This window comes from Otolemur garnettii, unplaced genomic scaffold, assembly GCF_000181295.1.
Source record: "Otolemur garnettii isolate 467f Iridium unplaced genomic scaffold, OtoGar3 scaffold00002, whole genome shotgun sequence".
NCBI lineage: Eukaryota > Metazoa > Chordata > Mammalia > Primates > Galagidae > Otolemur > Otolemur garnettii.
In genome coordinates, this window is record NW_003852397.1 from 32,530,706 (window position 1) to 32,557,036 (window position 26,331).

The 26,331-nt window shown below is 37.6% G+C and overlaps 1 protein-coding gene across 1 annotated transcript in view; it reads right to left on the bottom strand.

Moving 5' to 3' along the window:
* Positions 1 to 26,331, bottom strand: part of LOC100962815 (collagen alpha-4(VI) chain-like) — a 100,914-nt gene that overhangs the window by 34,816 nt on the left and 39,767 nt on the right. Inside the window, exons 15-25 of the mRNA XM_003781866.1 lie at positions 25,242 to 25,286; positions 23,366 to 23,419; positions 19,131 to 19,193; positions 18,224 to 18,289; positions 13,707 to 13,760; positions 13,555 to 13,590; positions 8,448 to 8,510; positions 6,499 to 6,561; positions 5,331 to 5,393; positions 4,557 to 4,619; positions 856 to 906 (exon numbers count right to left, since the gene is read on the bottom strand). Coding sequence (XP_003781914.1) covers positions 856 to 906; positions 4,557 to 4,619; positions 5,331 to 5,393; positions 6,499 to 6,561; positions 8,448 to 8,510; positions 13,555 to 13,590; positions 13,707 to 13,760; positions 18,224 to 18,289; positions 19,131 to 19,193; positions 23,366 to 23,419; positions 25,242 to 25,286 — 621 coding nt within the window. The remainder of the gene's footprint in view (positions 1 to 855; positions 907 to 4,556; positions 4,620 to 5,330; positions 5,394 to 6,498; positions 6,562 to 8,447; positions 8,511 to 13,554; positions 13,591 to 13,706; positions 13,761 to 18,223; positions 18,290 to 19,130; positions 19,194 to 23,365; positions 23,420 to 25,241; positions 25,287 to 26,331) is intronic.

Genomic DNA, 26,331 nt, shown 5'->3' on the forward strand with positions numbered 1-26,331 from the left:
CTCTCTGACGATTAGTCTGAGACGACCATGGATGCTCATCCATAGCAGTAGATGAAGCTCTTACTATGTTCAGGGCATTTTGCTGCTCAGTGAAACGGCAACAATGCCATCTTGCAGCCACAGGGAACATCAATAAGCATTCCAGTGACTTCTTATTTTGTGAGGCAGTAATTATAACTTGCATATTAAAGTACTTTATGTGACCCCCATGCTTCAAAATCCACCAGTGATCAATCAACTAAATGCTGCAATACCAGCTTATTAGGGGAATGGTAGTCATTCATCTAAATATATTTACTGAGTCCCTATTATCTGTCAGGCCCTGTTCCAACAATCCAAAAATGAATGAGAAGCAAGTCCGCTGTCATATTTACAGACAGGGATAAACTGTAATTCAACCTAGGTGGAAAAGGGCTAGTGCAGAGATACGATGTACTTTAGTAATATGGAGTACAGGACAACAAATTCTGTCTGGGGAAGCCCGAGAAGGCTTCCACAAGGATAAGGTGATATTTGAGTTGATATTAGAACATAAGCAAAAATTGTCCAACAGAGAGAATTTTAAATAGAGATCAGAGTGTTTGCAAAGCCGAGGAGTTAGGAGAGGGCCTGGCATACCCAGGGCTGGGTGGGAACATCTGACATAGGTGGAAGGTGAAGTAAGGGGTTTTACTTTTAAATAAGGGAGTGACACACTCAGTTTTACTTTTAGGGAGGAAACTCTGGCAGCTACAGCATATTATAAACATGTAGAAACCATTCCTGACATACCACTTGGAAAATAACTCTTATTTTAGTAAAATAAAATAAAAACTATAGTCCTTAGTTCAGAAAACCCTGTAAGTTAATCCTCACCTTTGTTCCTTTTCTTCCTGGATGTCCATACCCATCGGAACCATGAATACCCTAAGAAAATGACACAAGATTAATTGTACAATCATACAAATCAACACTTGGTTGATAATAGTACCTGAGCCCTTGGATAAATCAACTACATAATGTGATAGGAAAGACAGAAGGGCTTGATGAAGATTGGAAGAGTGCCTTCATAGCATAAACTCTTGTATTCAGAGGAGATAAGGGTTTAAAACTTTAAAATATGAAAATTGAAGAAAGTTTTTATGTTTTAACACTTTCTGCACGTTCAAAATTCTGTGCATCACCAAGACAATACTGTGGTTGTAGGAAGCCACATCACTGTACTTGGGCTAAGTTTACTTCCCATGTGGAAGAAGTATCAATGGAAGAAGCTCCAGAACTGGGAAGTCTCTGAGGACAAAGACAGACTTTAGAAAAAAAGATTGGGACAGAGGCAGTTTAGGTTAGTACCTAAGTGTACAGTCTATAAACTCAGACAGAACTGAATTTTCATTGCAGTCCTAGTACTAGCTGTATGAGTGACCTTGAGGAAGATACTCAACCTCTATAAACTTCAGGGTCCTCGTGTGTAAACAGGAATAATATTATCTACATGGTATGGTTGTTGGGAAGATTAAGCAAGATGGTGCATGGAAAGTGCTTAGCCCAATGCCAGACACAGAGAGAATACTTAATAAGTGGCAATTATTCTGCCACTGTTGGTGGTGGTAGTGATGGCAGGAGGGCAGTGATGGTAGTGGTGATGATAGTAGTGGTGTTAGTGGTGGTAGCAATGGTGATGATAGTGGTGACAGTGATGATGATAATGGTGGTAGTGATGGTGATGATGGTAATAAAAGTGGTAATACTGGTGGTGATGTGGTGAAAGTGGCTGGTTTTGGTGGTGGTGATAATGTTTGTAGTGGTGACGATGTTATTGCTGAAGATAGTGATTGATGGTGGAGGTGGCAGTAGTGGTGGTGATAACAATTATGAAAATGCCGATATCACCACTGGGGAGCTTACCATCTATACATAAAGATAGTGAATTTCTTGTAATAAAGGGCGAATTCAAAGCCTTATAGGTGTTTTTTACTGAATGGACAAAGACTGGCCCTAAATCAAATAGATCAACTGAGAAGAAAAATTAAAAATATGAAGACACAAGGAATATTCCTAAGGCCTAATTAGGAAACTTTGAAAGATTAGAAAAGAAAGAAAAAACAAAAAAGATTGCCAAAAACGAGTTGTTGGTGGGAGAGGTGTGAATAAGGGTCTTTTCTTTCTTTTTTTTTTTAATTAAATAATAGCTGCCTATATTAATGCATTTGTGGGGTACAATGTGCTCGTTTTATATACAATGTGAATACTTACATCAAACTGGGTAAGTGTAGTGTATAAACGTCTTAACACAATAATTAAGAAGTGCAGTGAAGGCTATGTTAACCAGTTTGCTGTGAATGAGGGTCTTTGCTGTCACTCCGTCTCCTCCTCGGTGGAGGAGGACATGCAGAACTCCAGCATCTGCCACTGCAGAGACTCAAACTATGTATTTTGGAGATGTCACCCTCCACAGACCTGAAATGTCACCTTCAAGAAAGGTTCCCTTTCCCAGCTTTGTCTGTCCCACGGAGAAGGGAGGAGGAAAAATTTTTAATTGGGAGATATTAATAAAGTCAAACAAAGTATTAATTTCACCAGCTGAATTTTCAGAGTGTAGAAGCAAAACACTAAATATCCCTTTTACAGTTACCCTATTCTGATCTCTCCCTTTCACATTTGAGTTTAAGCTTCTCAGGCCTGCTTTTGTTTTTTCTCCTTGCCAACAAACATAACTTTAGTGCCAAGTACAGGGAGAAAAAAAAAACCCTGCAGATCCTTCCTGTGGTGAAAGTAATCTCAGTAATATGGGCCGCAGGAAAACTAATTCCTATAAAGGGTAAATTAAAAATAGTCATGAAATAACTAACTTGCCCTCCTGTTCAGGTGATGACTAAGGTAAAAATGTGCAGCCTTGTCAATAAGAGTGCTATCTGAAGAAGTAACTCTTCTATGATCATTGGTGTCCAAAGGTTATTTCTATGCTCTGGATAATCGAATCCCAACTCTTCAAAGTCTGCAAATCTGATTGGTTATCTTATTTGGTGCCCTAGAAAAACTGTTTCACTAAACATCTTTGTATTCCTAAAAGATTTAAATGCTCATAAATACCTTTGTCAAACAGATGAGCGTCATTGGCACTTCCTTCTTCAACATGTGAGAAGGCAAAACAAATTCCAAGACATCTTCAAATTTTTATTTTTTTTAATTTCTCAAATTGTTTATTTCTGTGGGTTCTATTCTTTTATTATTATTATTATTAAATCATAACAGTGTACATTAATACTATCATGGGGTACAGTGTACTGTTTCTGTATACAATTTGAAATACTTTCATCCAACTGGTTAACATACCCTTCATGTCTTTTTCTTAGTTATTGTGTTAAAACATTTATATTCTACATTTAGAGAGATTGACATGTACCCTTATAGGATGATGAACCATAGGCGTGATCCCACCAATCATCCTCCCTCCACCCACCCTTCCCCCTCTCATCCTCTCTCTCTCCCCATATTCCTGGGCTAAAATTGTGTTATAGCTTTCCTATGAAAGCTATAAATTAGTTTCACAGTAGAGCTGAGTACATTGGATACTTTTTCTTCCATTCTTGGGATACTTTGCTAAGAAGAATATTTTTCAGCTCCATCCATGTAAACATGAAGGAGGTAAAGTCTCCATCTTTCTTAATGGCTGCATAGTATTCCATGCTATACATATACCACAATTTATTGATCCATTCGTGGATAGATGAGCTCTTGGGCTTCTTCCATGACCTAGCAATTATGAATTGGACAGCAATGAACATTTGGATATAAATATCTTTTTTTGTAGTGTGATTTTTTGTCTTCTGGATATATACCTAGTAGAGGGATTATAGGATCAAATGGCAGGTCTATTTTTAGTTCTTTAAATGTTCTCCAGATGTCTTTCCAAAAGGAACATATTAGTTTGCAATCCCACCAGCAGTGTAGAAGTGTTCCCTTTTCTCCACAACCACACCAGCATCTATGATTTTGGGATTTTGGGATATGGGCTAATCTTACTGGTGTTAGATGATATCTCAAAGTAGTTTTGATTTGCATTTCTCTGATGATTAAGGATGGTGAGCATCTTTTCATATGTTTGTAGGTCATGCGCCTGTCTTCTTCAGAGAAGTTTCTCTTCAAGTCCCTTGCCTACCCTGAGAGAGGATCACTTGTTCTCTTCTTGCTAATATATTTGAGTTCTCTGTGGATTCTGGTTATTAAACCTTTGTTGGAGACATAACCAGCAAATATCTTCTCCCATTCTGAGGGCTGTCTACTTGCTTTACTTACTGTGCTTTGGCTGTGCAGAAGCTTTTTAATTTGATGAGGTCCCAGTAGTGTATTTTTGATGTTGCTTCAATTGCCTGCGGGATCCTCTTCATAAAATTGGATTTTTAATTTATACAAGGATTTTGAGAATCTTTCTACAGATTCTTAACAGCTCCCGGGATCTTGTGATGTCTGTAACCCAAGTTTAACCCATCAAGAATATTGGAATTTCATGTAAAGCAAGAACAAATAATGAGCAAAACATTCGATCCAGAGTTCCAAAACAGAGAAACCAGACTTACAGGCTGCCCTCTTGGTCCTTGTCGACCCTGTGGGCCTCTTTCTCCTGTATCACCAACCTCTCCCTTTTATGATAAAGGATAAAAATGAAATTAATTTTCTTCTATGAGTTCAGGAAATTTTGTGTCATTTTCCTTAGAAATTGTACAGTCATTCTTCTCAAGCCCTGGGAGCAGACCAGACAGCCTTAGGTAAATACCTTCTTCTAGGCTTTGTTAAATATGGATAACAAACACAGTAGGAATTCTAGTACTGACAATTAGCAAAACAAGGTATGCAATACAACTTTTAGAATTTTATACCACTGTGGCTTTTCCTAAATGTGGGTGTGTGAATTTACATTTGTGGCAAATCCATATGTGTATCTGTTGACATGTTTTTGTCTAATGATATATGTGATCCATTTTTCCTATATGTCTTGCCTTTTCTGGATGCATCTACCTAGCTGTGAATAGTCAATAGCGGGCGTCCTCAAACTACAGCCTGCGAGCCACATGCAGCCCGCCTAGGACATTTATCTGGCCCGCCCGGTCTTTTTGCCACCACTGCCTGTCCTGCTTAGCAGCAAACTTGTCCTGGGGCCCGCAGTCTGGCCCTCCAACGGTGTGAGGGACAGTGAACTGGCCCCCTGTTTAAAAAGTCTGAGGACCCCTGGTCAATAGCATCATCAACCACAAGAGAAACATACGCTGATTACATAAAGGAAGATTTGCGTAAGAAAATCCAGGGGCCTCCCCCAGGTTGCCCTTAAAGAGAAAATGTATTCTCTCATTTACCTTCATTCCTCTTGGTCCAGCTTTTCCTTTTGAACCTTTTGGCCCTGGAAGCCCAGGACTCCCCTGTAACAAGACCATGGCTAAAATTACCAGTAGGGCCACAAAGTTAACTAGTTGACTCCCATTATTATTGAAGTGGTCTAAAACTGGTAACATACTCATAGATCACCTTAGAGATGTAAGCTTAGCCTTTAATGTCTCATGCCATTAATTAATTCTTTCCTTCAATACACAAAATACATAAGATACACAATTAAACTTGGGGCCAGGGGTGTGTGTTCTGTACAAGAGGCTATATCTACCATATACTGAGAATTAGAGGAATCAGCTGTATGTCTCAGGGGGAAACATGACTGGATTATAGATCAGGAAGACAAAAGCCTGGAGTTTTACCTACTCCAAATAAAAAATATTTCCTACTGAAACCGAAAATAATACAATTGGTTACAAGCTGGATTCTTCCTAACCATGGGAAAGAATGAGGGACATAACCATGGTTTTGGCCATCCCAGAGCTGCTATTTCAAGTCTCCAGATAAAGATTCTCTTAGGTGAGATATTGACAATCATCTATGGACTCCAATCATGCTGTTATCTTCTAAGCCATCTTTTATGCTCCCTTCCCTCCTCAGAAAGCCACTCTGACCATCTGTCTCTATCTGTCTAGCCCTTCTATAAACCAAGAGGACCTTAGGTAGGGAGTAGAATAGGTACTAGAAAGACCCAAGTTAGGGGCCAACTTGGCCGCTCATTATCTGGATGACTATCTTAACTTCCCTGGGCCTCAGCCTCCTTATCTATGAAATTGGGATAGTAATACTTCCTTACATATTTGTGACAAGAAGATTAGTTATTTATACCTTTGTGGGGGTACTATTGTTTTGTCTTATACTATAAGATAAAAAATGAGCTCGTATTAAATACCCTTGAAGTTTAAACCCATATCTCATTTGTCACCATCTTCCCAAAATATACATAGGGTGGAAGGAGGTACATTGCAGATGATCAATATCTGCTACATTAAATTAGCTTTTCTAGAAATCCCTGATACCCAGTGATCCCAGAACAAATGATATAGCTTTATGTTATTTGTTCAGGGACACTCAGGGGCACGAACTGGCCATTGGTAATGACCAGCTGTGTTGTAGTTGTTAGTTTTTCAAACCTACCTGAGCACCCAGGAAGCCTTTTTGTCCAGAAGCTCCTGGTATTCCTTGCCTTCCTCTCAGTCCCTGCTCCAAAGATGAAATTAAAATTCAACCAGTTCTTCTAAGGCATTTATATTCCACACAACCACACAATCATCATGGATGCTGATGGAAGCACAAATTAAGGTGCCCTGACCTACCACTGTCTCATTTATCAAACTTTAATCAGGTAGCTCCTGCTCTCACTCCAAGCTCCCATATCTGAAGCACAGGGTATGAGTCCTCAGCATTTATATTTTTAGCAATCTCTCCATTTGAATCTGATAAGCACCAAAGTCTGAGAACATTGTTTTTAGATCTTAATTCACTCAACTAATTTTAAAGCCTAAAAGGGGTGAGAGAGTAGTTAGGATATTGCAATCCATAGAAAAATCAACCTCTTCCTTATACACACAAGGGCTAAGGAAAATAGATCATGTTTTCAATTTCATCAAAAAGTGAAGATGCTGGTCTCACCAACTACATTGTTGGGAGTTGTTTCTTCTCCCTCCAATCCATTTTTTTTTTTTTTTTTTTTTTTTTGCAGTTTTTGGCTGGGGCCGGGTTTGAACCCACCACCTCCAGTTTATAGGGCTGGCACCCTACTCCTTTGAACCACAAGCACTGCCCTCTCTCCATTCCATTTTATTTTACTGACTTTTGACACTTTCAATTTTTTCCCAGCTTTTTTGAGAAATATTTTCCTATTAGAAATATTGGTCATAGCTTCTATTCTCCTAGGTGAGATATTGACAATCATTTATTTAAATAGATTGTCAACCCACCTCCCAGGGCATAGGCAAGGGTTAAGGAGAGGTTTCATTGAATATCTTGCCAATGGTTCCAAATATGAATTACTTGCTGTTCACCCAGGAGTACGATAAAGTGGGTACACAGAAGAAAGAAGGACCCAGTGGTGGGAGGTCCAAATTTAAATTCAGCCAGTGATCAAAAAGAAGAGAGAAGTAGATATATCTTTTAGTTTTCTCTCCCTAAGTTCACATACTATTTTCCATCATAAAAATAATTCCACTTTGATGATCAATTTTCCACTTTTAAAAAATCTAATTCCACTTTGATGACCAATTCCTTTCCTTAGTACATTTGCCAACTCTAAAGACAGCAGAAATCTCTCAAATTACCAACTGATACAAATAGAATTTTTAATTATGGAGAATGATTCAAAGTTAGTAAAATTTATTGTTTTAAAGGTCTCACTTCATGATACTCATAAACCATTTGGCTTTTAAAAGAAAGATATATAAAGTGTTCCAGGAGGGCTTATAGAAATGACAGATTTGGGTTATGCTTAGAAGATTTCAAAAGAACTGGTGGAAGTTTATATTTCTAGTTATCACTTGATAATTTACAATATGCCACTAGACTGAACTCTTTAAGGGTAGCACTCTTCTTCTAATGGTCTGAATGTCCCAGTTTATTATCAGAGGGTCATAAACATAATAAACACTCTAATTTTTCCTGCCAAATTGAATACAATTTCAACAAATTAATTTAACAAATTAAAACACCATTTCAGAGGCAGTAATTAAGAATATACATTTTAGAAGTAGGCTGCCTGAGTATGTATCCCAACTTTATCTCTTCCTAGCTGTATGGCCTTGGTCAATTTACCTAACTTCTCCATCCTCTCTCCATTTCTCTCCTGTAAAATGAGGATAATCTTTTTTAAAACCAACAGAAGGAATAAACGAGTTGGTACAAGTACTTTGGACAGTATCTAAGTTGTAGAGATCAATAAATATTAGCTATTGTGGTTTAACTTTCCCAGAGAAGGGGCTAACCAATATGTTTTGGCATGCCTTGGCAAGGAAATATCCAAGACCTTTCTGATTTATGTTAAATTCTTATCAATCGAGTTAAAATTTCAAACAAATATCCTTCATCACTAAAACCAAGTTCCCTGATACAACCTGTGAGCCTGGAGACCCCAGCTCTCCTTGGTAACCTTGTTCGCCAGATTCTCCAAGCACACCCTGTCAAAACGAACAAAACTTATAGTGACTTCAGTTCACCAGGCATCTTTACTGCTCCTATTAAAGGCCTGTTTCCCTATGAGATGTACTGAAAAGCTGCAAAAGAAAGATTCAAATAAGATTTGGCTGGTTGTGATCAATCCTCCCAGAAAATGGATTCAGAGAGGAAATGTGGAGTGTTTCCACTTATGTCAGGAAAATGCAAGGTCAAATTCTTACAATCTTTTCCAGCCTTTGCACATCTCCTTCCAACATCTCATCTAGTGATGGAAACAAAAATACTTTATGTAGATAACCCAAACTCTTAGTTTGTATAATCACTGGTTCCTAAAAGCACAGATCTTCCTTTTAAGGCATATGAACTAAACGTTCAAAAGTATTAAGAACCCTTATTTCATTCAAGGAAAATCAGAATGCTGAACATAGCGACAAATGTGGCACTCCTAGATAAACCACACAATGCATGGAAAAATAATCTTTAAGACCCCAAAGATCCTACAGCCCTAAGCTAGCTCTCTAGACAAGGGTGAGTTGTTAAAATGACTCATTCAATAACTGATTTAATTTCTCCTCCTAATTAAAGTTGTTATTTCTGTAGAGAAGATAACGTTTTCAAAGGTGGAGGATAATACCCATGGTGTGAATTATTCTGTCTTCTTTTACATGTTGCTGACATGTCGACTAGCTCAGCTGTGCAAAGAGCAAAAGCTTCAAACTCAGAATTAATCAATATGTGGAACAATTATTCATGTTTCTTAAGTTTTTTAAACTATCTAGCACTTCTATTGATCATTCCTACTATATTGTTATGCTTTTCAAGAGTTTATTTCTAAATTTATAGATCAGATTAAGTTTTAAAATGAACATAGCTAGAAACTTTGAACCAGGTTGTGAAATGTTGTCTAATTTGTATATTGTATTTGTGACATTCATAGTGCAATATTTATGAGAATGACGTGGCTATATATAACAAAATTTGGACTCTTATTATAACTCCATTCTTATCCATTTATATTATAGACATAATTTCAGCAAAGCAAGAACAAAATAAAAAACCTGTAAGAACATTTCTCTTCGTACCACTGTCCATGATATTTAGCAAAATAGAAATTACTTAAATGTCCACCATACGAATAGTTCAGTAAATCATGATACTTTAACAGAATAAAATATAATGCATTAAAATGATAACGAAGACATGACAAAGAAGAATATAAAATGGCACATGCATTATGATAACCCTTTTTTTTAAATAAATAAAGGGAAGGCACAAACATGAAAATAACTGCAGAAAAATGGTGGGTTTATGGACATTTTAAAAATTAATAACATTCTCAATTTTATCATAAATAAGTTTAAAGTTGTGCTTTATTGCCAAGAAATCTATGCATTGATTTGTTTGTTATAAATACAATCTTTTCCATACATAAAATTTTTATTTAGAATTCCATTTTGTTATACATCTTGCAAAATTCAGCAGATCCAATTTTATAGACAATAACAAGACACAGTTTCTTTTTCTTTCTTTCTTTCTTTTTTTTTCAGACAGGAGCTCCCTCTGTTGCCTGGGCTAGAGTACAGTGGCATCGTGATAGCTCACTGTAACCTGAGACTCCTGAGTTCAAGCAATTCTCCTACCTCAGCTTTCTGAGTAGGTAAGACTATAGGCATGTGCCACCATGCCTGGGATCTCACTATGTTGCTCAGGCTAGTCTTGAATTCCTTGCCTTGACTGATCCTTCCACTTTAGCCTCTCCAGAACCTAACCAGAATTATAGGCATGAGCCACTCTTCCCACCAAAGACACATTTTTCTCAAGGTCAAAGGAATGTTGTAATTTGGAGTTCAGCATCTCTGTAAGCTATGTTCTTCCTGCAGGTCTGTCTGACCTTTAGTGATTTACAGCCTCAGAACATAAATGGGTCTATACGACTGCCCTTCAACATTAAGACAGCTAGCAAATCACTGACATGGTGGATAAACCCAGTTCACCCTGAAACCTATAAATATTTATGATTTTATCTCTTATTTAAAAAAATCAAAATCAAACTTGAATAGAAATAAGAGCAAACCCCTACAGAGACTCATCAGAATTATAATGTTTCAAAGATAGAGGCTTCCAATTATATATGCTAGTTTGCACACACTTCTCTGTTCCCAGGATGAGGGGACACTATTCCGAAATCTGTCCCAATTAGACAACATTGCAGAGGCCCAGAGAGCAATTCTCCTGGATAAGAACGGGAGGACAGAGGGCTCAGGAGAGATAAATCCATGAAAAATAATACTCATGTGTTTGAATATATTGGGAGGTTATCATTTCTGTCAAAAAGCTTTGTGATTAATTAGTAATAGGATACAGAACACATAATAAATCAGGAAAAAGATGATTCAAGGAAAACAAAAGTTATAAAGATACAAATAATATTTACCTAGTCATCCTGTGAACAACTAATTGATTTGACCAAAAGTAGAGGAAATAAGTATATTGCAAGGATGGGTTAGAGAGAAGCGTAGAGAAGGAGGTGGACAGGCTAAGAAAGTTAAATCCTCATCCCCCATAGTAAGAAATCAATAAAACACTGAGATGATTCAATCTCATATCGCCTCCATCCTAATCTTGAAAATGCTAGAAAAAATACCAGCAGAACATGATCAGACTATGTCAGAGACAGGCCTGCATCAAATAAAATTATGTTTTACCAAAATTTTAAAGAGCATTATGATTTCTGGAATCAGGCATTGGATTTGAGTCCTGTCTCCATCAATTATTAGCTATAGGCACTTCACTTTTCTCAGTTTGTATTTCTTCTTTCATCCATAAGAAAATAACCATTAATGTTCAAAACTTCTGGGGGAATTGTAGAGAGGCTTATGTGAGATGATGTAGATAAATGTCTCATGCAGCATCTGGTGCTTGGATAAATGCTTAACAAAATAGAGTTCCTTCTCCTCAGTAGAGGAAAAGAAAAAAATGTAATTAAATTAAAAAATAAGGTTCTCAGACTGGGTTTGGTGGCTCATGCCCATATCCTAGCACTCTAGGAAGTCAGGGCAGGTGGATCACTTGAGCTCAGAAGTTCAAGACCAGCCTGAACAAGAGCAAGACCTTGTCTCTAAAAAACAATAGTGGTGGGCACCTGTGGTCCAGCTATGTGGGAGGCTCAGGTAAGAGGGTTGCTTGAGTCCAAAACTTTGAGGTTGCTGTGAGCCATAACACCATAGTACTCTTCTGAAGATGACAAAGTAAGATGCTGTCTCGAAATAATAATAATAATAATAATAATAAGGTTCTCCCAAAGATATCCCCCATCCCAATCTAAATAAAATGTTATAGAAGGTTGAGGAGAAGGCAAAGAACCATATAAATTTCCCCTTCTTCACAAAAAAAGATCTACATGGAAACTTCTCAATGATCCTTCAAACAATCCAACCAACATTCCCCCAACCTCAAAGAATTTTAAGTAGCCAAAAAAAATAGACAAACTGAACTATATTAAACTCATAAAAAGCATCTGCACAGCCAAGGATACAATCAACAGAGTGAAGAGAAAACTTGTTGAATGGGAGAAAATATTTGCAAACTATTCATCCAACAAGATACTGACAGCCAGAATACACAAGGAACTCAAACAACTCAACAGCAAGGAAGCCAAAAATAATCCCATTAAAAAGTAGGAAAAGGTTTTGAACAGAAGTTTCTCAAAAGAAGACATGCAAGGGTGGTACCTGTGGCTCAAAGGGCACTGGCCCCATATGCCAGAGGTGGCAGGTTCAAACCCAGCCCCAGCCAAAAAACTGCAAAAAAAAAAAAAAAAAAAAGAAGAAGAAGAAGCCATGCAAATGGCCAATAGGTATATGAAAAAATATTCAACATCAGCTCAGTGCCTGTAGCACAGTGGTTACCAGGCACGTACACCAAGGATAGCGGGTTCGAACCCAGTCTGGGCCAGCTAAACAACAATGACAACTCCAACAAAAAACAGCCAGGCATTGTGGTGGGCACCTATAGTCCCAGCTACTTGGGATGCTGAGGCAAGAGAATCGCTTAAGCCCAAGAGTTGGAGGTTGCTGTGAACTGTGACACTACAGCACTCTACCAAGAACAACATAGTGAGACTCTATCTCAAAAAAAAAAAAGTTCAACATCACTCATCATCAGGGAAATGAAAATCAAAACCATGATGAGCTACATGTACCATCTTAAAATATCTTTTATCAAAAAGACAGGCAATAATGAATGCTGGCGAGGATGTAGAGAAAGCAGAACCCTTGTATGCTGTTAGTGGGAATGCAAATTAGTACAGCATTTATGGAAAACAGTAGAGAGATTTTTTTCAAAAACTAAAAATACAATTACCACATGATCCAATAATCCCACTATTGAGTATTTATCCAAAGGAAAGGAAATTGGCACATCAAAGGGATAGCAAACATATGAAATCAACCTAAGTGTCCATCAATGGATAAACAGATAAAGAAAATGTGGTGTATATGTATACACAACAGAATATTATTTGGCCATAGAACAGAATGACATCCTGTCATTTGCAGCAACATATTGGAACAGAAGGTCATTATGCTAAGAGGAGTAAGCCAGACACAGAAAGACAAATAGTGCATGTTCTCATATGTGGAGCTTAAATGTTGATCTCATGGGGGTAGACAGTGGAATAGTGGCTACCAGAGGCTGGGAAGGGGTGGGAGGAAGAAAAAAGATAAGTTGAAGGGCAAAAACATAGTGTTAGAAGAAATAGTTTCTAATGCTTGCACAGTAAAGTGACCATAGTTAACATCATACTGCACATTTCAAAATAGCTAGAAGAAAAGATTTGAAATGCTCCCAACACATAGAAATGATAAATGTTTGAGGTGATAGATAACCTCAATATCTTGACTTAATCTTTACACATTCTGTGTATGCATCATAATATCACACATACCCAATATATATGTACAAATCGTATGTGTCAATAATAAAAATAAATATAAATAAAGCAACTATATATGGGGAACAAAGAGTAACTGTTTTCAAAGCACTGACCTTTAGCCCTGGCAAACCTCGTCTTCCTCTTGATCCCTAAGAATAAAGGAAAATAGAGCCCTTAGTAGAGGAAACAAACCAATTTTCACTCCAGCCTACCTTCCTCTTCCACAAAGGCAGGAGAAATACGTCCCTCTAGCAGTTACACCTACCTGAGGGCCAACATTTCCAGTTTCCCCCTGAGAGCCATCAAAACTAGAATGTCCCTGAAAAGTTTGAAAAAGAAAGAAGATCATTAGAAATGCCATACTTCTGAATTTATTCTCTAGACTTGCAACATCCAATACAGAACTGTTAAACACAGAGCTGTTAAATTTGAATCAACTGAACTAAAATTGAATTTAAAATTTAGTTTCTCAGTTGTACTGTTCACCTTCTGAGTTCTGAGTACTCAATAACTACACATGTCTAGTGGCTATCAGATTGCAGAGCACACAGACACAGACTATTTCTATGAACTCAGACTGTTCTATTGGACAGCACTCCTCAAGAAGCAAATTAAATTCTAATATTTCAAAATACCCTTGTTGTAAGCATCTTTCCAGAAAGATTATTCCTTTGATGACTTCTCACAGTTCACCATGTTGGGGCAGCAGTCGTATACCACCCTCAACAAACCATGCTTAACACTTGAAACCATTGGCATTTTCCTTTCCACCTCTGTCATTTAGTGTCCTGAGTGGCAGATTGAAACAGAGGTTAGAAAAGTGTATGTCTGCATACTTGAGGCGATTATCAAGTACAAAGGTTTCATAAGGAAGACATTTTCTAGCACTCTTACCTCATTAGGGTCAGAATTGAGGAAATGAGTAGTAACCAAAGAAAGAATGAGTTCATCTTTTAAGACAAATGAAAACCAGATGCGATCCCAAGTAGGGGCGCTTTAGATAATTATTTAGTGAGGTTGAATGTTCACTCAATAGAAATAGGCAAATTAGGAAAGAATGTCATATGCAGAAACAAAAATGTTTTGTGCAGAGCTGTATATCTAACTGCTATTCATAATAGATTAAATTCTGAAACAATTTAAGGATCTTATAATGTGAGGGAAGTGTTAATCAAATTATGATAGAAATAATGAAATAAAGAAGAAAATCATGTTTCTCAAGAGTTTATTACATTGAAAAAAGTTTTTTCTATGATTCCAAAAATGTTTAGTTGACATCTAGTTATAGGGAAATAAATAATCAGACAAATTCTATGTCTATTCTATTCTTCTCTATGTTTAGCAAAATAACTGGTGTAAAATGGTAATGTCATATAAACAAACAAACCTGTAAACTGTAATTAAAGGACACTAAAGAGGCAGGACAACTAAAAGCACTACATAATCCTTGATTGGATCCTGGAATAACAACAACACAAACAGCCATAGAAGATATCATTGGGGTGTTACGTGCTGAATATGTCCCCCCTAAAATTCTTATGTTGATGAGATCTATATAGAAAGTATTAAAGGGTAAGGCTTTGGGAGGTGATTTAGGTCATGAGGGTGGTGCCCCCATTATGAGATTAGTGCCCTTGTAAAAGAGGCCTGAGGAAGCACTGTAGCCCTCCTGCCAAGTGAGTTGACAGCCAAGAAGACAGCAACCTGTGACCCAGGACCTCACTAGACTCTGAATCTTCCAGGGTTATGATCTTGGACTTCCCATTCTCTACAACTGTGAAAAATAATGTCTTTATTAAGTCACCCAGTAGTCCACTGTATTCTGTTATAGTAGCCCAAACTATAAACACAAGGCAAGTGGGAAAATTTAATACAAGCTGTATATTAGGAAATAGTACTAAATAAATATTAAATATCTTGAGTGTGATGATTATATTAGGCTTATATAGAAGAATAACCTTTTTCTTAAAATATACTTGCCAAATATTTAGAGGCAAAATGTCATGATGTGTTTAATCCTCAAATGGCTCAGCCAAATACATGTGTATGTACACACATACACCTCTGTATATGTATAGAGAGATAGAGGGCAAATAAGGCTAAGTGACAACACCTGGTGTTAATTCTTACAACTGCAACCTTTTTCTGTAAATTTAAATTTTTTCAAAACAGAAAATAGTTATGGTAAAAAGTAATACAGGTTCATCATGGACTATTTCAACAATTTAGAGTATACAATTAAGGGAAAGAAATATATAATTTTAGTGATATGGATGGATATGTTCTACAAATTTGGACTCACACTAGAAAGCAGTGTTTTGTAACCCACTTTCTCCCCTTCATATTACATCATGGATAGTTACCATGCCACAAAATAGTCTTCTACATTATGCTTCATGGCCTAATTTTTTTTATTATCATATCATTTATGTACATAATCTCTTATTATTAGACCTTTAAAAAATCACTGCAATGACCATTGTAATAGCTAAATCGATGATTGTGTTGCTCTGGATAAATATTTAGGATTGAAAAGGCTAGATTGAAGAATATACATAGACTTGGTGGCCTACACAACAGGCTCTGCCCTTCTTGCTAAGAAAATCCCAGTTTGGCTGGGAACAACATACCTAGCTCCAAGGGATAGATTATAATAAGCCTAAACCAAATGAGGTGATCTCATTTCCTCTCATCAGAAACTTGCTTTCTCTGGATCTCTCAAAATGGGGTAAGAGCAAGGGAGAAATACAGGACTCAGTTTTGGTTAATGAGCTTTAATGAAAGTAAATCCTCTTTCTTCTGTCATTTTATGTAAAGATGAAGACAAATTGCTTAGGTCTGCCAAGCCTAAGAACCAAAGCTAGCACACTGCCAATGGCACAAGGTCCCCAATGCCATCTGGAAGTCTCAATGGCATCATGGGTTGGTGCGGCAAACCTGTAATCCCCTCTCTCTGGGTAAACAAACATGTTTATTATCCTAACACTGCTAGTCAAGCTTTCCGTCACTTCTGTATTAAAAAACATAATAAAAACAAAAGCAAAGAATAGTAGTCCCAACTGATGAATGTCGCCTATTGCCTTCCAAAAAGGTTGTATCTATTTTCATTCTCCCCAGAAGCGCTGCTTTCTGACTGGCATGGCTGGTTCTCCACTCTTCCCCAATACTGGGTATGCAATGAAGTTTCTCTGAGTGGTTGGAAAGAGCTTCATCAGGGAGCCTTCTCACCCAATTACAACATTGGATCTGCTGTTTGGTTCATCTCCAAAGTAATACCAAGGAGAGATTGCCCTCAGTGTCCACTGGCTGCAGGCTTCTGTAGACGATGGAAGTAATTGCTGTTATCCAAGTTTATTTAAAAGATATTTAGTCAGCACTCTCTTTTGGCCCAGCATGGGAGTATAAACCATGGGGAACACGTACGCAATATGATATGGTATTGCCTCAGAGGGCTGCAATCTTTGCTTAGACATGCAATTCAGGCATCTGATAGGGACCTGATTTTCAAGATTAATCCTTGGCTAAAGCAATGGAGACCTGTGAAAGCTGGAACATGAGGCCCTCACTGTGGCTCTGGTGCTGTGATGGGCGCAGCACTGGACAGTTTGCTAGAGGCCTGGGTTTCTGCCCAGCAGTAAAACCTTGAGCAAACCACAGAACCAAGCTCATTAGAAACAGGTTTTGACCCTTCTTTCCATTAGCCACTAATTCAGGCAAGCTTCAAAATGCTTTCTCTAATCTTCCCACCTTACAGATGAGGAACTGGGCCCTCGTAGGTTAAGGGGGTACTTCCCTACTGTTCCTGAGGCTTAGTCTCATAGCCACTGAGTGGCTGTTCAAGGGGCTATCCGATCTCAACTCACCACAAGGAACCCTCTCGATAGTGTTTATCCAAAACAATTGTAATTAATGACAGGGTGAGAGATTTTTGTAGCAAGTCATGATGGATTTCTTATCTGTCTACATAATAATCATCTTCTTACAAACTGGATTTAACTCAGGTCCTGTGCATATATAAAAAGGAATGCTAGCTAGCTATAATCTAAAGAAGAGGGCCAATGTCCTATGGTTTTGTCAAAGGATGAAAATTTGGAGCTTGAGGTAAATAAAGATTCCTTTCCAGTTATAAACATTTTGCTACACAGACCTCATATTCTTGGAAACTAATAAGATATGAGGACTGAAGAACTTAGGTTATTTTAATCATTTTTAGAATCATGCATTTTAGTATCTAAGACATAAAAATCTAAAAATGGCTTCTAAGAGGTTAATATCTATCAAGTTAACAAGTCTTTTTTCCCTTTCTCACAAAGCTTCTAGTCTTCAGAACTAGAAAATTGCTAATACTGAATATGCTTCAACTAGCACTGGCTGTGATAGAAAACAAGCCAGCAGCCTAATGACCCTGAGCACCTTTTAACACAGTATATCATTATAAAATTGGAGAATTTGGAAACTAGAAATATCTTAGTTATCACGGAGTCTAATGCTTTCATTATGGAGATGATGAAACCAATAACAAAAGAGGTAAAGTGACTTGTATTACTAATGTTGTAGGAGATAGGATTTGTATGGGAACAAAAAGCTATGAGATAGGGATACATAAGCAAATATGTGCATGGGTATTAGCATTCAGAGATACCATCTCCATCGATAGTGGATTCCCACAGACTTCCTCTCTGGTTTTCTGTGCTGATCCAACTGGAACGCTCAAGCCTTCTGCACCAGCTAGCATCTGTTCTCTAGTTTAGTAGTCTCCCCAAGTGAATAAAACCATCTTACCTGATGCCCACGCCTTCCTTTTTCTCCCTTAGGGCCTTGGATGTAACTATTTGTTCCAGGATCCCCCTGAGAAAACAAAAGGTTGATTACCTCAAATGGAAAATAAAGAAAATAAATTATAGAAAGAATGGTGAAAGAGAAGAAAGAAAAAGGAAGGAAGCAAGGAAGGAAGGAAAGAGAGAGGGAGAGGGAAGGAAGAAAGGAAGGAGCATGAGGGAGAGAGGGAGCAAGAGAGAGAGAAGAAAGAAAGAAGAAAGGAAGGAAGGAAGGGAGGGAGGGAGGGAAGGAGGGAGGGAGAGAGGGATTGCTACACAGACCTCATATTCTTGGAAACTATGAGAAAAGGAAAGAAAAGACACAACCAAAGTAGACCCTTCTTGACTCGGTGCCTGTAGCTAAGCAGTTAGGGCACCAGCCACATGCACCTGGGGCTGGCAGGTTTAAACCCAGCCCAGGCCTGCCAAACAAGAATTACAACTACAACAAAAAAATAGCTGGGTGTTGTGGTGGGCACCTGTAGTCCCAGCTACTTGGGAGGCTGAGGCAAGAGAATTGCTTAAGCCCAAGAGTTTGTTATTGCTGTGAGCTCTGACAACACAGCACTCCACCAAAGGCGACATAGTGAGATGTGTCTTAAAAAAAAAAAAAAAAAAAAAGTAGACCCTTCTTGTTGTCTGAACCTGCTCAATAATTCTAGACACTCAATGCAATTAAATTCCAACCTTTTTTTAACCCCAATTATCTACAAGATGAATCTCTCCTCCAATCTCTTATTTGTTATAATACTAACATAGCCTGAACAGATGCCTTATTAATGAATACTTAATTGCTCTTTGCCTTTGGACCACAAGCAAACAATTCTCATATCCCTAGAGTTAAAGCAGCAGAAGCCCCCAACATCACTCACAGGATCTCCCCTTAACCCAGGCTCTCCACGCTCTCCTGGTTGTCCTGGCAGTCCCGTCAAGCCCTTAAATCACAAAGAAAAATGGGTCACTTTTTAAAATCACCTATTGCCTAAGGCAAAGAGGACATTAAGAGAGAAAATAAGGATCAAATTAAAGGAGCAACTTAGTACTTGAATTCTAGAGCACCTGCTGCCAGAGGTGAGATTGAAAAGTAGAAAAGAACATGTTCTATTGGCTTTCTGCCACATGCTTGGCTGTAAGTGTGTATTATCTCATTTTTTAAATTTCAAAATAGTACAGGGATCGGCTCAGCGCCTGTAGCTCAAGCAACTGGGGCACCCAGCCACGTGCACCAGAGCTGGTGGGTTCGAATCCAGCCCAGGCCTACCAAAAACAATGACAACTACAACTAAAAAATAGCTGGGCGTTGTGGTGGGTGCCTGTAGTCCCAGCTACTTGGGAGGCCTAGGCAAGAGAATCGCTTAAGCCCAATAGTTGGAGGTTGCTGTGAGCTGTGACATCACAGCACTCTACCCAGGGCAACAGCTTGAGGCTCTGTCTCAAAAAAAGAAAAAAGAAAAGAAAATTACAGGGAGGCAAATGTTTTTGGTTACACCTATTGATTTTGTTATTCTTGAGTCAGAGTTATAAGCATGCCCATCATTCAGATGGTGTTCACTGTACCCATTAGGTAAGTTTGTGCCCATCCCCTACTCTCCCCTCCTCCCTGCTTGCTTTCCACTGAGTCCACTGAGTTTTACTTCACTCTCTCCATATGGGTGTTTATCAGTTAGTTTCAGTTCAATAGTGAATACATGTGGTATTTGTTTTCCATTCTTTAGATACTTTGCTTAGGATAATGATCTCTAGTTCCATCCAAATTGTTGCAAAAGAACTTAATTTATGATTCTTCGTGGCTGTATAGTAGTCCATAACATACATGCAAGTATACCACATTTTGTTAATCCACTCTTGAATCAATAGGCACTTGGGTTGATTCTACATCTTTGCAGTTGAGAATTGTGTTGTAATAATAACACATAAACATTTGCATGCAGGTGTCTTTTTGATAAAATGACATTTTCCTTTGGGTAAGTACCCCATGGAATTGCTGGATCAAATGGTAGGGTTAGTTCTTTGAGGACTCTCCATACTGTTTTCCATAGACATTGTACTGATTTGCAGTCCCACCACAGTATAAGCATTCCTTTCTCTTTGCATCCATGCCAGCATCTATTGTTTTTGGACCTTTTAATAAAATCCATTCTAACTGGGGTAAAGTGATTCCCTCACTTAATCCTCACAACTCAGGAATTAAACCATTTGTGCATGTGGGACCTGAGGCTGGGAAGTTGGATCCAGGTCTCCCCACCACCAAATTCCTTGATCTTTCCATCCCTCTCTACTGCTCCACATTAGGGAGGGGTAGAAACACATGTAGAAAGAAATAGGAGGTTTTCTCCATAGAGGGTGTAGGCAGTAGTGCCAGAGAAGAAAGGATAGAAAAATGCTTCCAGAGCCCCTGACTGTGATTGCTGCAGACAGAGAAGCAAAGAGGTGAAAAAATTTACCATAGGACTGTAACACAATAAGTGAAAAATTGCCTCTCTTAAAACCTGCCATTATCAGGTCATCTCTGTGTCCTACAGAGTCACGGAGTAGGGGAGATCCCTTCTTCAGATGATGTCACATGCCTGCCTCTGGAGAGTAGGTGTGATGAAGACAGAATCACTGTTCCCACTCTCAGACACATAGGAAATGGAATGTTCTCTAGGCTCCCAAAGAAGTCACCTCACAATCTTACTTAAGACCCTACTTTACCTCTCTCATGGCCTAATGGAATAATGTAAAGAGAGATAGATAATACTAAATTCTGATCCTTCCGCTTAACTTACTAAATAGCCAAGATTTCTTTGACTTCTCTAATTCCATTTTCTCATTTGTGAGACAGATGTACTCATCTTACAGGGCCATTGCAGGAATTAAATAAAATAATAAATTTAAATGCTCAAAGTCACTATATGGTTCTTATTATGATTTGCCCACTTCTAGTCCCTCCTTTTTCCAAAACAGACACATGGCTTCTACAGTATTATTCTTTTTTAAAAACTTTATTTATTTTTATTTTTTAATTCATTTTCTTTTATTAAATCATAACTGCATACATTAATGCATTTATGGAGTACAATGTGCTGATTTTATATACAATTTAGATGGCCAAAAATAATTTTACAACAAAGATATTTGCATGAGAGTAATATTCTAAACCTGTAACTTCAAATATGTGTCTCCCTTGCCTAGAACTCTTAGTAGCCCTTGATTACTCAGTAGAAGGAAAAAAACTCCTAAACACGGCATTAGTTGACTCCAAATTGCCTTCCTAGACTTTATTCCCACTCTTTATACTTTTTATTTTATCCTCCACTGCTGTTAAATTGGAATCCTTGTTTTTTCAAAACTACCCTGAGTTTTTCTACCTCTCATCTTTTCCTTGTGCCTTTTACTTAAGCCAGAATACCTTGTATCTCTTGCCCATTCCTTCTCACAAAGATCAAAGTGAAAAATATCTTGATTTCCTACATTCCCCAGAATGCCAGTGTCCTCTCCGCCCTTTGGCACCTGCTCAAATGTCACAGAGCTTTAATACAGTAGGCTGTTCTCTTGCCCCTTTCTCTCCTTCCTCATCATTCTTTAAATTTCCTCCCATCTCCACTTCCTTGATGAAAAGCTCCTGAGTGCACAGGATGGATGAGAACCCATGTCATTTCCCTCTCCATATGTTTATCCAAGCAAGAAGCTTACATCTACTTCCATGATTATTTTATTAATGTCTGTCTGTCGTCCTAAAGTCCAATCCTAAAATATAACACCCATGCCTGTTTTGTCCCTCATTCTAGAATTATGCCTGGATTATAATATATGCTTAATCAGTTCTGATGAAAAGCCACTCTATTTTAGCATCCTCCTTAAGTCGCTGTGCTCGCACTGATTCTTTATTTGCACTATCCTTAAACCCCTATCTTATCATCCTGTCTTGTATTATAGTTCTACCTGTACCAGCTACAGGTACCTGGGCTCTTTTTTAGTCAAAGCCCAAGTTTACATATCTTGGTACTCTTCTTTGTGTTTGGGAAAAAATGTTCCACAGGGAGAAGGCACTTGACAGCTGTTTACTGAATTTAACAAAATTCAACTGAAACTGAAATCTCTCCAGTGTTATAGCAGTATGGTATCCTTCGACTTCTCTAAAACCTGATCTGCACACTTCAGGTTTGAGGTTAAGAGCCATATCTTCTGATTCTGCCTGTTTTACTTACCAGAGAATCTGTCTACAACATTAATTGTGCATCCTTGAAGTAAAAGTATTACTCTAACTCCTTAAGAGTACAAAGAAGCATAAATAAATAAATTTCACCCACATCTGTAATCCTATCTATCAACAGAAGCTGATTATGCTTCTGTGTTGACCTGGATCTTTCGTCCATGTTGGACTCCATAATTAGTAATGTCTGCCACAGGCATAGGGAGTGAGAGCTGCAGTACAAATGCCAGGTATCTGATATCCCTCCCATAGACTCACCAGCATGAGGCAGTGTGTGATCACTGTCAAGCAGATAATACAAATAATAATAGTAAGTTGTAAGGATGCAGAGAAGAGAGATCACCACAGATTGACATGGCCAAAGAAGCCATCATGAGGAAAAAAGAAAGGAGTGAGACACTGAAGAAAGGTGATATTCAAATTAAACCCTGGAGACAGAAGCAGGGAAAAGGTATTCCAAGAGGGGCAGCTGGCATGAGCAAATACACGAGGAATGTTCAGGGGACAAGAAGTAGCACAATTTGTGAAGGACACTTCTTGACTGAGATTGATGGAGAATGTAGTTGAAAGACCTTGGGTACAGTAACTATGAAAAACTTGTGAGATAGGGAGTGACACAATCTCTGTTCTAAAGCACAAAAGGTTAAGTTACAAGATGTATATTACTCATTTAACCATCTACAATATCAAGTCTTACGTAAATCTTCTAAATAATGATCTATTGATAATATTGATTGCCCTTTAACGCTCAACCTAGTATTTAAACCACTAGATGATTCTTTCCCACAGTTTAAAAATAAACTGTCAAACACTAAAGGTTGTTTGAAAAAAATAAATTTAAAAAAAAATAAAAATAAACTGCCTGTGTCAGGTTATTCATTTTAAAAATGAGCGAGTATCCTCATATTTTACCCGATTTCCTCTATTTCCTTTTTCTCCAGGCAATCCTGGAACTCCATGACCACCCTAGAAAGAGAAAAATAAATATACAAAGAATCTTTCTTGTATTAGTCACATCAAAAGCTTTTGTATGTAGTTTTACATTCTAGCCAAGAGTACAAATTTGCTGTTCCACTCTATTTCTGACAATGTGACTAGATGCACTGAGCAATCATCCCATTAAAATCAGTTTAAAATTCCAGACAAATTATAACACATTTCACATATATTAGTGAGTTGAACCACAGAATATGAAGGAAGAAGAAATTCAAAATGGTAATAGTTCTTGGTTGTCCAGAGGGCTTCATGAAATCACCGTGTGTGTGTGTGTGTGCACGCGCACACACGCGTGTGCGCGCACATGTCTCTCTTCATGTTATGAGAAACCTCAGGCTGACAATTTATTTTAAAGTGCTCCCAGAAGGCAGTGCCAGTAGAAACATAGCAGAAGCAAACAATCTCAGCCCAGGATTTAACAAATTTTCACAGACAAAGTTACATCAAAAATGAGTTTAAATCAAAAATCACAATATACATGAAGGAGACATCATGAAGGAAAAATCAGTAGAAACAAAAGAAAACAATATCAGACCTGCAATGATTCCAAACATCAGAATTATCATTCACTAAATATAAAATAAATATATTCGATATGCTTAAATTGTTAAAAACAGAATGAGTAAAATAACAAGCAGTGTCAGGTTATTCAGAGATCAAGTAGATTTTTAAAAGAATCAAAGGAAACTCCTTGAAGTGAAAAATAAGACAATTGAAATTAAAAATTCAATTTTTAGATTAAGTAACATTCTAAATACAAGTAAGATGAGAAGTAATGAACTAGAAACTGGAGAAATCATACAGAATCCAGCACAGAATGACAGAGAAACAGAAAATACGAAAGGGTGGTGAAGAAATACTGGGGAAAAAATGAGAAGTTTTCACAAACTTCAAATTAGATTTCCACAAAGAGATAATAGAGACAATAGGAAAGATAAAACATTTTAAATGGTAATTTTCTAAGGATTTTCCAAAATGTATAGAAGAGACGTAAATATTCAGATTCAAAAGCCTAACAAGTCCACAAACAGAAAAAAATAAAAATAAATCCACACCTGAACAGATCATATTGAAACTGCCAAAAACTAAAAACAAAGGGAAAAGTTTTAAGGATATACATATCTATATGATATATCTATTTTTAAAGATTGTTTACAAAAGAACAATTATTTTGACAGGCAACTTCTTAACATAAATAATGAAAGGTAGAAGACAATAGAAGCCATCAGACTAAGAAATTACATCTTCAAAATGCTGAGAGAAAATTACCATCACCACAGAATTGTTTACCCAATGAACGATTTTTCAAAAGTAAAATAAATAGACTTTCAGAGGAAAAGGAAAACAAAAGAGTTTACCACAAATTGACCATCATTAATGAAAATTCTAAAAGGTATCTACTTGGCCAAAGGAAGTTGATATTTGCACGTTCTTTGGAATACATCAATGAAGGCAAGGAAGGTATCAGTGATACTAGTAAACATGTGGCTAAAGAAAGATAAGCACTGACTATATAAAACAATAATAGTAACAATTTGTAATTGGTAGAGTTTAACCAAAAAAGATGAAAATAAAATACTAAACAATAATATGGAATATGCAAGGAATTGATTAGAGTTAAGTTTCTAGAGTCCTTGTATTTCGAGGATGAGAACAGCTACATACATTAACTTTGAAGATTATTGAGTATGCAGGTTAAAACTTCTAGCTAATCATGGAAAGCTATACTTTCTATAAGAGCATAAATGCCAGATTAGTAGAAAAGAAAACATAAAATGAGAAACTTTTGTACCTGTTCTCCGTCGAAGCCATCAACACCTTCCTCACCAGGGTTTCCCTGGAGCAAAGAAATATCAGAATGTTGGAGACAAAAGAAACAGGTAGAGGTGGATATTTTTTCTATAAGTAATCATTATTTTCTTTATGAAATAGTTGCTAGGGTTATTATACACTGTGTTTCCTGACAGTTTCAGATACCTGAAAGAAGAAAAGATTTTTAATAATCCTCAAATTTTGAATGGATCAAAAAGATTTCCTTTAAACTTTTGCAATGAGAATAATTCTTTCACAAGACAGCATAAAACATCCTCTGGATGGCACCTATGGCTCAAAGGAGTAGAGCGTCAGCCCCATATGCTGGAGGTGGTGGGTTCAAACCCAGCCCCGACCAAAAATTGAAAAAAAAAAAAACATCTTCTGGTTGTCACGTGGTCCTTTTGTCACTAACTTTCTTTCAGAAGATGGTAAATAGGCCATTGCAGTGGCTCACACCTTTAATACTAGAACTCTGGGAGGCTGAGGTGGGTGGATCTCTTGAGCTCAGGAGTTTGAGACCAGCCTGGGCAAGAACTAGACCCCATCTCTAAAAATAGCTGGGATGGGGCAGGAACCTATAGTCCTAGCTACGCGGGAGGCTGAGACAAGAGGATTGCTTGAGCCCAAGTGTTTGAGGTTGCTGTGAGCTGTGGCACCACAGCCCTCTACCAAAGGTGTCAAAGCGAGAGTCTCTCAACAACAACAACAAAATGATGGTAAATATGCCTGGATTAATCTGTATAATGGAAATTTGGGAGATTACAGATTAAAGAGGATTAAGTGAGTGTATGTACATTTGGGGAGTGATAAAAATAAGAAAAGAACTGAAAAACTGAGGTTAATATGGTGAGAAGAGTAAAAAGAAATAGGCAATGGCACAGTGACATCCCATCGAAGATTCCGTCACTTTCTTATTATCAGCCCTTCATTTTGCCAGCCATCTCAAAAGGACATGTTAGGCCTCGTGGGCCTAGACTAAAGCAAAAGAGTGTCAGGCCTAGGCTATAATGGGAAAATGCCAGCTAACCCCGGGCAAATTTGCAAACTGAAAGCTTTCAAAAAAAAGA